This window comes from Mixophyes fleayi, chromosome 2 (genome assembly GCF_038048845.1).
Source record: "Mixophyes fleayi isolate aMixFle1 chromosome 2, aMixFle1.hap1, whole genome shotgun sequence".
In the NCBI taxonomy this organism is placed as follows: domain Eukaryota; kingdom Metazoa; phylum Chordata; class Amphibia; order Anura; family Limnodynastidae; genus Mixophyes; species Mixophyes fleayi.
The window spans coordinates 217,293,065-217,307,716 of NC_134403.1; the positions used below are offsets into that span (position 1 = coordinate 217,293,065).

At 40.5% G+C, this 14,652-nt stretch overlaps 1 protein-coding gene across 7 annotated transcripts in view; it reads right to left on the bottom strand.

Moving 5' to 3' along the window:
• AGO3 (argonaute RISC catalytic component 3) overlaps positions 1 to 12,848 on the bottom strand; it is a 123,313-nt gene extending 110,465 nt beyond the window's left edge. For all 7 annotated transcript variants that reach the window (XR_012688072.1, XR_012688071.1, XR_012688070.1 and 4 more), the window contains exon 1: positions 11,843 to 12,848. Coding sequence is in view for 2 of the 7 variants with exons in the window: in XM_075195468.1 (XP_075051569.1) it covers positions 11,843 to 11,861 (19 nt within the window). In the remaining 5 variants the exon portion in view is untranslated. The remainder of the gene's footprint in view (positions 1 to 11,842) is intronic.
• Positions 12,849 to 14,652: the final 1,804 nt, after the last annotated feature.

A 14,652-nucleotide genomic window follows, 5' to 3' on the forward strand; every position in this document is an offset into this window, starting at 1 on the left:
AGACCAGTAAGGAGGGAATTGCAATAGTCGATGCAGGAGATGATGAGTGCATGAATTAAGGTTTTTGCGGTGTCTTGTGTGAGATATGTGCGTATTCTGGAAATGTTCTTTAGATGTATGTAACATGATTTAGATATGGAGTTAATGTGGGGAATAAATGATAGTTGTGAGTCAAGGATAACACCTAGGCAGCGAGCTTGTGTGGTGGGATTTATGGTCACGTTATCAACAGAAATAGAAATGTCAGGCAGGAAGCTTCTGTTTTTGGGTGGGAATATTATTAATTCAGTTTTTGAAAGATTGAGTTTGAGTTGGCGAGAAGACACCCAAGATGAAATAGCAGAAAGACAGTCAGTAACGCGAGACAACACAGATGGTGAAAGATCAGGAGAGGATAGATAGATTTGTGTATCATCCGCATAGAGATGATACTGAAATCCAAAGGAGCTTATTAGTTTTCCAAGAGAAGTGGTGTAGATAGAGAATAGCAGAGGACCTAGGACTGAGCCTTGTGGTACTCCAACTGATAAAGGAAGCGGAGCAGAGGAGGATCCAAAGAATTTAATACTGAAAGAGCGATTAGATAGGTAGGATAAGAACCAGGATAGGACAGTGCCTTCAAGACCTAGGGATTGTAGCGTTTGTATGAGGAGAGTGTGGTCAACAGTGTCAAATGCAGCAGAGAGATCTAGGAGAATTAGAAGAGAGTATTGGTTTCTACTTTTTGCTGTGATCAAATCATTGACAACCTTGGTCAGCGCAGTCTCTGTGGAGTGTTGAGAGCGAAAGCCTGACTGAAAATGATCCAATAGGTTGTTTGCTGTAAGAAAGTGTGTGAGGCGAGTGTAGGCAATTCTCTCGAGAAGCTTGGAGGGGCACGGGAGCTGAGAGATGGGGCGGTAATTTGCGAGAGAGTTTGGGTCAGAATTTTGTTTTTTTAAAATGGGAGTAATCACTGCGGGCTTGAATAATGATGGAAAAATACCAGTAGAAAGAGATAGATTACAGATTTTAGTTAGAGGGGGAATGAGCACAGGAGACAGGGACCTACTAATTTGTGATCAAGAGGACAGGAGGTAGAGTAGAAAGATGAAAAGAAAGTAGAAACTTCTTCATTTGTGGGATCAAATGACGAGAGAGTGTTAGAGGATGCTACAAAGGAATTGAACGGATTGCTTGTCGAGGGAGATGAAACCATTTCAAGTCTGATCTTATCTATTTTGTCCTTGAAATAGGAAGCAAGATCCTGGACACTGATGGTAGTCTATCTATTTTGTCCTTGAAATAGGAAGCAAGATCCTGGACACTGAAAGTAGTCGGAGGATTTGAGGCGGGAGAATTCATTTGTTATTACTTGAACATAGATTGTAAACTTGTAAGTCTGTATGTTTTACCAATTATTGATTTTATTACTATTTGTTCTCAATTGTAAAGCGCTACGGAATTTGTTGGCAGTATATAAATAAATGTGGATAATGATGACTATACACCAGTTCACTATTTAGCACTTCCCAGCATGTGCCGGGAAGTTGTGGGCAACCCACAACATTAGAAAAACATATACTGTAGGTACATTGCAAAAAAAAAAGTAAAATATTGAGTTGAGAAACCTGTCAATATAGTTTTTACAGCTTACATGCAAAGACTGGTAGTTGTGCATCATGGTTCAATGCCAAAGGTTATCCATCCTAAAAAGTAGTACACAAATTAAAGAACCAAACCACAAAACATTAACTTTACGGATATGAGCCATTAAAGTCAGAATCAGAGAGTTACTCAACTTAGATCTGGTTAATGAGAAGGCCAAAACATATTGATAACAGCAACCACACATGCAATGTGGATTAGGGCTTTGCAATCCTGGAAGACACCCCTCCATGTAGGAAAGTACAACATGGGATGAAGCTGATTTCTCAGCATCATTAAGTAGCAATTAGTGTTGACCTTTGCTTCTAAGAAAATTACTGCATCCAAACTATCACAGGAATATGTGCCCCCCACACCATTATTGAACCACCAGAAATCTACACAGCTTGAAACAAGAACTGGGACAGCACAGAACTTTAGATTGATGCTACACTGCACTTGGCCATAGGTCAAAAACATGGTGAAGGACAGGGGCAGGCTGGGCTGGGGGGCATCTGGCACCAGGGCTGACCCCATAGTGTGTCAACTTGGGCTGGGTCACCTGCATTTGTTTCCCTTTAAAATAGGCTGCTGAATCAAGTATTGGCCTCCGGGCTAAAATTTGCCAGCCCTCCCCTGGTGAAGGATGTCATTCATCTGACCAGAAAGCCTTCTAACTCTGTTCAATGGACTAACGCCTGTGCTCTCTGCACCACCGAGCTTACAAATGTGTAAGGCAATCAATGTGTGGTGAACTGCAATCAGACTATGAAATCCTGCTCTTAGAAGTTAGGACTGTTTTGTTTTAATTAAACAGGCTGCTTGTGTAACAGGTTGATCCATAATGGTTCACCTGTCATGCCATAAACCTTGTGAGCTAATGCACATGCATTTCCATCCACTTTGCTAATGAGTATGCATTTCCATCCAGTTTGCGAATGAAGAATTCCCATTGGAGTTGCATGTTCACACCACATTAGACGCCCACGCTCATGAAACATTAACAAGTTTAGCAGTCTTGTTCACTGAAATTCCCACCAAATGCACCCCAATAATCATCCCCTCTTTCAAAGTGACTGAGATCTCCTCTTGCAACCATGCTAATCACTATAACAACTATAGGCAACCAGGACATCCTTGCATTGTGATACATGACCCTAAACCTTGTGGGGTCAGATAGGTCAAACCACTATAGAAGCCATTCCTTTCAATATGCTGGTGGCTCATTTACGCACCAGCTGCCAGTATTTTCCTAAGTCCTCAATAATAAACTAATTTGCACCCCTTGCATTGTAACATGGTTTGTACATGCCCTTCGGCTAGGCATGTCACCATGAATTAACATTATAAGTTTTGAATATAAACATATCTTCCTCTGTATCTTGCCAGATGTTTGTTATAATAATGAAATTACTTTTTTGTTTTCTCAGCATCTCCATAATATTAACTATTATATACAAATGACCAGGACAGAATCAGCAGGAGACTATATATATATATATATATATATTAAATATAAAGAGGGCTATCCTTGGGATGAATAAATAAAATTTAAGAATGACAACATTTCCTTGATGCTTCTAACAGTTTTATACAACGGCTCTCATATTCTACCACTGGGAGGTTTTGCTTCAGCTACTGGAAGGCTCAGGAACCAGTACTAATTATTAAGACATTATCTAAATATTGATTGACTGCTTGGTATTGAGAGGAAAGGGAACATGCATTCCTACTAGTCACAGATATGGCTGCCTCGTCTCTTAATCCCAAATAGCCAGTCAGTGTTTACTTAATGACTCGCAAAATGTCCATGATTCTTCAGTGAGAGGTTTATTAATATGGCCTCTGCAACTTTCTCCCATGGGAGACTGTCTCATCCACATTTCCAGACCTGGAGACCGACATGGTGGCCTTCTATACCACACCCCCTGAACCCACCTTCTCTTTCTTTAAAATCCATATCCTCCCTCTGATCACTCCACTATTTTTTGTTGGTCTCATTTATTGCCCTTCAGGTATAGTTTCCTAATGTCTTGACAACTTTGCTGTCTGGATCACAATTCTTATACTTTGACCTACCTACTCTCATGCTAGATGATTTCAATACACACATTGATAAGCCCACACTCTCTGCCGCTACAAAACTTCTTTCATTTACATCTTTCTTTGGCAACTATGTGATGGACACTCACTTGACCTCATCTTATCTAGCATAGACTTCATCTACAGCTTCTCCAAGTTATCCTTCCCACTCTCCGACCACAGCCTCAACTTACCACATGCTCCCCCCACCCACAAACACACACCCCCATTACATATGCACACAGAGATGCCTAAATACTCTCGACCCGATCGACTTTTCATCTGCACTAAAATTACTCCTGGGGGTAAATGTATCAAGCTCCGATTTTGCAAATCCAGCAATTTTCTCGGGAGAGTTGAAACTCGCAGGTGTATGAAGCTGAGATTTCATGTAAAATCGCCAGAGTTGTGCTTCTGTCTAAATCGCTATTTCCAAAATCGATAGAGATCAATCCCCCGACTGTTAGTCACTCCAGCTATACAAGTCCCAAATGTATGAAGCTGCGATTAAGCAAACGAAGAGAATAAACACATCACTGTTATACTGTTCTGCAATAGAGCCGGAGCTCCGGCAGCTGTAAAAACTGTAAAAAATAGATCAAAGTCTAAAAAAAAAAAAAAATGTGTTGGGTCCCTCCTCTATTCACTATTAACCCTAGTGCTGCCAGACTACTGCTGGTTACGTGAAAATTGGGGAAAAATTTTGATTGGGGTCCCGCCGATTTTCACGGAACCAGCACTAGGCAAACCAGCCGGGGTTGATGGCACTATAGCAGGGGGACACGAAGCAGGGGTCCCCCTGCCATAACGACAAACCAACCCCAGGCTGTTCAGAGCTGGGCTGGATTCCCTAGGGAGTGGGGTCCGCTGAAATAAAACGAGCAGGCCCCCCTCTAGGAAAAACCAGCCCAGTGCTGAAAGCACTAGGGCTCTTCCTACACCCCTGGGCGGTGGGTGTAGGGTAATAACGGTGATTAAAGTATAAAAAAACAAATGGATGCCATTTTGTTTTGTCGAACTACAAGTCCTATCCAGCCAGGGTGCCATAAATAGTGTGGGCATGCTGCTACTTGTATAACTACAAGCACCAGCATAGATATGGCAGCCAAGGCATGTTGCCACTTGGAGAACCACAAGTGCCAACATGCCCTGACACGCAGGCCTGGCTGGTACCTGTAGTTCCACAAAACAAAATGTTAAAAAAACCACCACACCCTTGTTACACCCACAATAAAGACAGTAAACACCCTCATTTATACTATTTAATTTTATTAAAAATAATAAATGCCCTATACTGACCACAGATGTTTTCATCTGTCGTCAGCAGCTTTTAATCCTAAAATGGCTGTCAACCAAGTCCCAATTAAATTTGTATCCAAAGTCCAGCTTGATAAAAGTCTAAAATAAATTTGCAATTCCCAAAGTCCGGCTTGCAAAGTCCAAAAATAATTTGTAGATCCAAAGTCCCTGCCTGAAATGTCCCAAAAGTTTTTGTTTGTATCCAAAAGTCCCTGCTTGTAATGTCTTCTTTTCCTCTTGGGCAAAAAGCCCCCCTTGTTGCTTGCAGTCTCCTTATCTTCTTTGCCAGGTGGGCCCCCTTGTTGCTTGAAGTCTTCTTGTCTTCAGCCAGGATGGCCCCATATTTGTAAGATCCACGCTTCTTCATTCTTGATTGAAGAAAAAAAAAAAAAAGGAGAGCCACCGCAAACAGCTTCTACAATGTAGAAGCTCTGATATGCACGGAGCTTAGCTCATTGCACTAGGTCTATTTATAGTATTAGGGGATTTTCCCATGCTGCCGTGGGAAACCCCCAATACTATAAATAGACCTACCACAATGAGCTAAGCGAACCGCCACGTAGAAGCTCCGATACGCAATGAACTCAGTAGGGAATCCAGCCCAGCACTGAACAGCCTGGGGTTGGTTTGTCATTATGCTAGTGGGACCCCTGCCGCGTGTCCCCCTGTTATAGTGCCACCAACCCAGCTGGTTTGCCTAGTGCTAGTTCCGTGAAAATCGGGGGGACCCCACGAAAATTTTCCCCCGATTTTCACGGAACCAGCAATAGTCTGGCAGCACTAGAGTTAGTAGGGAATAGAGGAGGAACTCCACGCTTTTTTGTTTTAAACTTTCATCTATTTTTTACAGTTTAGACAGCTGCCGGAGCTCCGGCTGCATGACAGGCAGTGTAACAGTGATGCGTTTATAGAACACACTGCTATAACACAGGAGAATTCGCTAACACGGGAGTGTTTTACATTGCAGCAAAGCGTCAGAGATGACCAGTGATTTTGAAGATCAGGTTAAAAATCGCAGCTTGAAACATTTGATGAATTTTGGACTAAAATCATGCGTTAACACCCGCGATTTGAAGCGATTTTAACATGCTGGAAAAAATTGGAGCTTGAGACATTTACCCCCTGGACATCAAATCAACACAATTTTAGAAAAAAAAAAATTCTACCTTACATTCACTAATTTCAATTAAATTTGGTATAATAAATGCTACCATGGGTGTAAAGAAAACCCCAAAATCTCAGGCTGATATGTACACGGGTTTTGAAGTTATATGTTTTTTTCAACAAAAAACTTGCTTTTAACACTTTTTTTTTTAAATTGCATTTGTAGCTCACCTGATTGAGCTAGAGTCTAATTTTGAACCTCTTTTTATGGACTTTCACATGATATATAACATAATATCATGTTTCAATAAAAATTTAACATTTTTTCAAAATCCAAATTTTGATTTTCTCAAAAAGCCATTTATTTAAATTTTTGAAAAACAGTTCTAAAAATGTTCATACTGTGTTAATAAATCTCCAAATTTTGGGATCAGATGGGATCATCTGCTACAAGAGCTTTCAGTTTTGAGTGATTCATGAGAATTGTATTTTTTGAGGCACTACACAGCTGAGAAAGTGAACAAATCAATATTTTTCTAGTTCATTTCATTAGAGGAATGCACTTTCCTCTTCAGGTGTGTTTCGATACAAGATTTTACAGACAGCACCTGCTCCCACTTCTGCGCAGGCGTGTAAACTTGAAGTGTCTTTCCACTTAATTGTGTTGAATAGGCCTGCCTTTTACAAGGACAGGTTAGGTTTGGGTGGGCTTTACTAGTGAAGAAAAGCCCCTTGGTCAGTAATTTAAACCCATCTGGTTCATTTGTGTCACATTTGAAAAAGCGGACTGTTTAATTACCGTGGATTATTAGACTGGGAGAATGTGTGCTGGGACTAGGGAGCAACAGCAATTTGGAAAAGAGGTGCTGGGAGGGAGAGAGACAGCAGACTGGGAGCAACACTGTACTCACAAGAAGAAGCCTCAGTCATCCAACCAGGCAGAGAAGAGAAGGCACAGCCCATGAGGCTGCAGCTGATCTTCACGGGTCAGAGGAACATGCGATGGGCTCATCCAATCAGAGCTCAGTACATGATCCTCTTACCCCTCAGCAGAGTCTCATGGGAATTATTTCCCCCCGACTCCCCAGCAGCCCAGTCCGAGCCTGCTGTGGTGTTTAAATTGGTTTAAAGAAGTAATACTACCTTAATTGTTTCAACCCATTTAAAAAGGTTAATTATACTTCTACTAAGAAGGGGTTGAGAACGGTTTCAGAATGGATGTGTAAATTATTTTCTGAAAAACCAAATGTTGCAAAAGTTTCTGCCAACTGCAGAAAACAACTTGGAACACTTCGAAAAGAGCTAGAGGTTCATTGTTCAGTTCCTCAAGATAATGTAGTATCAGCACCCACTTGCTGACATCAGATGGTATGTAACTGCTGTCTATGACAACAAATGATGGCTCGTATTTATTCTGGAGAAAGATGAAAACATTTATGAAGGGAAAATGATATTCCTCCATCCAGCTGGTCCATCACCACCTTTATCATAGCCATGGAAGTCGGATGTTTTATGGATCACTATGGTAGATGTTCTGTGTAAGGTGAATCCGTTAACTCAAACAGGTTGAATGTACACCCTTTCTGAAATGGAAATACTAAAAACAAATGAAGGCGTCAGGTAGTTCCGACTCATCAAGTAGCACCATCCATCCAGAGCAGCAGCATCAAATGGTAATGATCTGTAGTAAGCTTTCTTAAATTATGTGAATGGCATAAAATTACCACAAGTAGTTTAAATATATTTCAGTATTTAACATTAATGTGATATTGTACATAATATACATCAAAGGGATTGTTTAAGGAGTAATGAATGGGCCTAGATCTCATTTTCATTATTTTACCAAACAGTCCAAAATGAAAAGTTCTTTAAAGCAGATGATCCCAAAATAAAACTTTGGGGATTTATTAACAACGTATGAACAATTTTTGAAATGTTTTTCAAAAAAATTAAAAAATATGGGTTTTTGAGAAAAAAAAAATGTACATTTTTATTGAAACATACTGACTGTGTTATGTATCATATGAAAGCCAATAAAAATAAGTTTAATATGAGACCTTGCCCAACTCTCTAGCTCAATCAGGTGAACTACAAATTTTATTTTAAAAAATGTTAAAAGTAAGCTTTTCATTAAAAAAGTGCAACATTAGAGACATATAACTTCAAAACAAGTACACATATCAGCCTAAGCTTTTGGGGTTTTCTAAAGCTATTCACATCCACCCAGTCTTTAAACCCCTACGTCACCAGATCCTGCAATATACTCTGTCACCCCAAACCTGCCACTTTGAACCTATTCTCTCTCAACTTCTCTGCTCCCGCTCTCCCACTGCATGAACACTTCTAGCTCATCTCTTAAATCTGTCTCTCTTTACAAGCACATTGCCATCCACATGTTCATCTCACCAATCCTAAAGAAATCATCTTGTGACCCAAACACACTCTTTCAAGCTACTTCCTTGTTTACTCCTCCCCTTTGTCTCCAAACTACTTGAGTGGTTTGTGTTAAACCTCCTGTCTAGCTTTCTCCTCTCCCTCCCCCTTCTCTGCAATCAGGCTTACGATCCCAACTTTACACTACAGGTATAGACTATAGATTGTATGCATAAATGGAGTAGGCAGTGATGGATAATGTATTATGTAGGCGCTATCTAAGAATTGTTAATAAATAAATGAAGTCTATACAGGTAGATTTATTAAGCCTTCTAAAACGTAAAAGTGGAGGTGTTGACCATAGCAACCAATCATTTCTAGTTATCATTTATCTAGTACATTCCAATAAAATGATAGCTAGAATCTGATTAGAGGTCTTGCCCATAGCAACCACTTTCCTTTTAAGGTATGATAAATCTATCTCTATGGGGTAAATTTATAAAGCTGCAGGTTTGATAAAGTGGAGATGTTGCCTATAGCAACCAATTAGATTCTAGTTATCATTCATTTAGTATATTTTACAAAATTATAGCTAGAATCTGATTGGTTGCTATTGACAACATCTAAACTATTTCAAATCCGCAGCTTCATAAATTTACCCCCAAGAGTCACTGCACATACTCGTCTGCCTGTGCCTCTCTACTGTACTGCTTTTGACACTGATGGTCCCTCATTTCTACTGTGCAACCTTGAACCTAAAGGCCTTTGTTACTCATTTAACTCCTGGTTCACTTCCTAACTATCCAACCGCGCCTTCATTCTCTATATTTGACACATATTCCCCCACTGTCACTATTTTTTGGGGTTCCAAAAAGCTCTGTTCTCTGTCTTTTGTTCTTCTCACTTTATACCCCTTTTTCTTCACTAATTCAACCTTTAATGTCATATTTGCTGATGATACCCAAATCTATCTCGTCCAACTTGTCCGCTCTCCTTCTCTACTAGCTTGTTGGACCAACTGCTTCTCTGCTATATCCACATGAATGTCCAAATGCTACCTAAAGCTCAAGATGTCCAAAAAACAAGCTCATCTTCCCTTCTTCCAGAATCACCTTTTCTTCGCAAATTTCCATTCAGCCTTGTCAACACCATCACAATTTCCTCATATTTACCATCCTGCTAGCTTTGAGTAACTATTGTCTCTGACCTCTGTTTTACTCCTTACATTAAGACTCTCTTGCAGTCACACCCACCTTTAAAATATAGCTAGAATTATCCCTTCTCTTACCCAAGATGTAATCAAAACTTTATACATTCTCTCATCACCCATCTTAACTTCGGCAAACTCCTCTTATTGGTCATTCCCCTCACCCAGCTGTCCATGTTTTAATCTGTCCTAAAAGCCAAAGGAAGACCGAACTTCCTCTCTTGTTGCTCCACATCTATCATACCACTCTGAAAATGTATATACTTGTTCTTGATGTCCTCCAGAATCCAATTTAAATTATTCACACACAAAGCTATTAACAGTACCACCTCTTCATATCTAATTCCTCATCTACTACCCATTAACCCCACTTACATCTGCATCTGACCGCTCCTCCCTTTGCTAACCACCTCTCGTGCTCACCTACAAGACTTCTCCAGTCTCACTACCCATTTTGGAAATCCCAATCACACCTGATCAAACTCTACCTCAGCCTTTAGAAGTTCTCTGAAAACCTGCCTCTTTACTAGAACCCACCATACTCCCACCTTTTCCACTCACACTAGTACGCCATTGCTGCTGTCCCAATTTCCACTGAGTCACAATCACTCCTCTTTTCTAAGCTCTGCCTTTTATCAATAGATTGTAAACTCTCTAAAGTGGAGGCCTCCTTACCCTGTTCAGCGATATGGGGTCTTACAAATCAAAGATAAGAATAAAAGATAATAACGACAATTAGCTGCTGGAGATCACAAAGCAACGGCTAGAATTCTTCCACATCGATGAGGATGGCTTGAAGCAATAGTGGCTTGTAGATGAATAAACAACAAGCAAGTTTACTGTTTAGGGGTCTCTTGGTGGTACTGCTCAAAGCGTCCTGCTGGTCAATGTGTGTTCGTCTTCTTGGAACGCTTTAGGGCACTGAGGTTGGGAGTTTGAATTTTAGGAGTCTGATTGATTGGTGCTTTAATAAATCAGACCCACAAAAATTGCCGATACCAGAATAGTTTGCCTTCAGCTGCATAGCAAAATTTTAAATTCTGTAAATGTACTGGACCTTATAAAACATTTTTACAATTTTTATTGGAAGCTCTTTTGCATAAAGCAATTTGTATTGTTTTACGTTTAATGATCATTTATAATAAAATACATGTTTTCAAAACAAATTACTGTATTCAAACAGAATTTCCAGTCAATTTTGGGATGAAATATGCACATACAAAAGGAATATTTTTCCTTAACGTATTGGAAGTGGAGTATTATTACAAGGAGAGGCAATTTTTCCTCTACCAACAAAGCAGGTGGCATGTTTTTTAAAGCCATTAGAATGAGTGCAATTTTTTTTTTATATATATATATATATATATATATATATATATATATATATTATATATATATTTTAATATTTATGCCATTGGCATAATACTGGATATAGCAGCAAAAGGGGAGCAATAATGATTTATTTATTAGATAAAAAAATCTAAGTGCTTTCCGAACATGTATGCACAGTACCATAGATTCAAAAAATGCTAACTGATGATGACAGATGCACTTTAATAGTTATGCAGTTTAATAATGTTCACCAAACTTAAGTTACATCAAAATAACCATTTATAGCAAAACAATGATTTATTTTATTTAGAAGCGTATAACTTTTTGCAGTCAGACCATTACTCTGAACTAGTTTATTCTGACATTACATTTCTTAGTGAACCCTATAATATGCCAATCTCTTAAATACAATTAGTTTACATACACACACACACAGCAGTAATATTGATTGTCAGTATTGAGAACACAAAGCATAAGCTTGACGCACTAAAGAGCTACTGTAAAGGCCCACCATCCTGTATTACAAGGTGGGTTTTAAATATTAAAAATTTACATTTAATCAATTCAAATGGTTCTTGGAAGAAACTATTTATGAAGTTCAACAGTGAATACTGAAAGAAAATGAACTCTATCAAAAGTTGATCTCGAGTACTGCACTTGTTGAGGAAATTATCCCGCAACCTGTTCCTCTCCACTGGATTCCTGTCATTACTTATACTAGTAGAAACAAAGCCAATGAGGACTATGGATGATTAGAATATCCACTATCTGATATTCCAATGACCAAACTGGGCTGTGTTGGGCTTGAAGCCTATTTACCTGCGGTTCCGATTTCCATTCATGGAGGTCAGTGTCCGGCTGTCCCGAATCTGTGGATCCCAATCTGAGGGTGAAAGGATGGCAGGTCCTTTATCAACTGGCCTCTCTGGCTCAATCTTCTGTTAATCGTCCTTGGGCAATTAGTGCAACTGCCACTATGCAAGAACTCTCTGTATCTCACTCCTCAAAATGGCACTCCTGTTCTAAAAGACAGGCACTGGAAAAGCTATTTACTGATTGGCTACACAGTGACTTGTATGAATTCCTAGTTTGGAGCACTCTCCTTCTGATTGGCTGGCTTTTACCAGTCTTCACCTTAGAGCAGAGTGGTGTCACTTGATTGGCTGACTTGGTTCCACACCTGTAATTTCAGATGGAAGGTAACAGGAAAGCAGCAGTTGGCTGGAATGAGGGTGGGTTGATGAAAAGGTCTAACAGCTGACCGACCGTTGCCGTGGAGATGGCTGAGTCACCTCTTGGTCCTCATCTCTACTACCGTTTTTGTGTGTAAGGAATGCCAGGCGCTGATTGGCTGTCCTGTACTCTCTCCTTCCTATTGGTAGTTCACTCTACCTGTCCTTTACACCGAACAAGCCATGGCAATAAGACAGGATGAGAGGCAAGCTGCGATTGGCTGAATTCCCCCTCACCACCTGAGCGGAGTGAGAGGAGAGGAGTTGTGATTGGCCGTTACTGGCTGTTGGTGGTCCACTAGAGAAGACTGATAGGAAAGAAGAGGCGATTGGCTAAAGACCCACACTGCTTCCCCGTCAGCTCGTATGATTCCTTTCACACTCGGTGATGAAGCAGTGGCCACCGGCAGCTCCTGGTCCCCCAGCTTCCCTCACTAGTGAGGAGGAGTTAGATTCTGACTGCTCCCTCCTCCCCTGGAGGCCGGACATAGCGTCAACAAGCGCTTCACTGCCAGGAACACTCTCCTACCGGTAATACAGTGCGAATCACACGTCACTTCCGGATACAGGGAATTTTGGTTGTGTGGGTGAGGCGCGTGTGCGATTCAACACTGGTTGGTACGCCTGCGCAGTTTTGACATCCTGCATACGTTCGAACTTGCTGGTTACAAACGAGTATACGCATGCTCCCGCTGCCGCTGTTACTGGGTTTCCGCTGTTCACCACAGTGCAGCAGAACGCATGCGCGAGTTGTGTGTTGTGGGCTCCGTTGGTGAGAAGGTGTTCAGCGTTGCACACTGATGCTTGTCTTGGTGAATCTCATCTGCCAGTGGTATCATTGCTTATCCGATGTATACTGGTTGTAGTTTTATCAGAAAACAAATTGCGACTTCTCCGTTCTTGTTTCATCACCTGATTAAATTGTTCAGCCTATTCTGACACAGAGCTGAGACACAGGTGGGGTAGCTTAAGATGCCGTGCAACCGATGCCTCAATAATTTGGGCACCAGACCATCTCTATAAAAAATATATTTTATTCCATCTGCCTTCTTGCTCTAGCAATACAAATATGGTTGCATTTCCGTATTTACCCCTGCACAGATCATAAACATGTCTCAGGATGTAGTTAGGACAGTTCTGTTTATAAACCAGTAGTTGTATGTTACTTGTAGGCTACCTCTCCTCATTACTCCTACCCAAGTCATTCAGCACTAGCAATGCAGATATTAATATGACAGTACATTACATACCAAGTCATCCTGGCTATTGTGGTTCCACTCATCCACTTGCAGATTGCATGTCAGCCTCTCACTGCTCTCTATGCTTTTACTCCATTTACACTTCATTGCTGACCCTTAAACATCAGGCTGGAGACAGCTTCTGACACACATACACTGTGTTCTCTTGCTTCCAACAGGTCATTCACTTTTTTCTCACCATCATAGTTACCCCTCATATGTGGGGACTTGATCCCTTGGGCTATGACACTCTCTTTGGTGTCTTCACTGCCCCTCGCCATATGGTCTCTTACAGGCTCTTTAGCAATCCCTTTCCATACATGGGGACTCTATATGTAACCCTGCCATGAGGTCACTACCAGCTATCACCCCTCTCTATGGGATCCTCTTTCATGTTATGGGGTTCTACTCCGATTTGGGGACTCTTCTTCCCTGTATATGCAGCTATGTCTATTTGTTAAGAGAGTCCTTTTTTCTCTCAAGAGCTCTCCTTCTTTTGGATCTCCCCCTTTAGAGGCTTATTCAAACTTGCTCTACACGGCATCTGCCAAGCACCCACCTCTCCTAGTGGCTTAATCGTTAAGGTTCCCCTAAAGACCCCAGAGGGATTTCCCTCTTCAGGCATGTCCACTCAAGGCTAAACTAATTTGATAGCTGGGTCATTCCATGTCCGTTCAACCAGGGTTGTCGACCACCCATCTCAGATTTCTACGAAAATTTTTTAGTTAAGAGAGGATGTCAAAACAACTATTTCTGCCAAATATCTTGACTGTCTGACAGTTGATTAAATATTGATTTTTCAATTTATTAAATCATTTACTAATCGCGGCTTCTTTATCCAGTTTATTTGAAGTATCACGGGTGTTTATTATGGAATCACCACAAAATTTTGACCCTTAAGGTAGCTCTTCCTCCCGAATCCAAAAATCCAAACCAAATTACTTTATCTACCTCATGTTTTGCGTTATAGCAAAAAAAAAAAAACATTTTTTGAATAGAATTAAAAACACTATGTTCAATTGACATTAGGGATCCCATTTTTTGGGGGGTGTTTAAAAAAGGTATACATTACTAGCACAAAAAAATCAGCCGTGTACTCTGTTTCATAGTGGAGAAAAAAATATGAAATTGAAGTTCGATTACTGTTGTACCGCATACA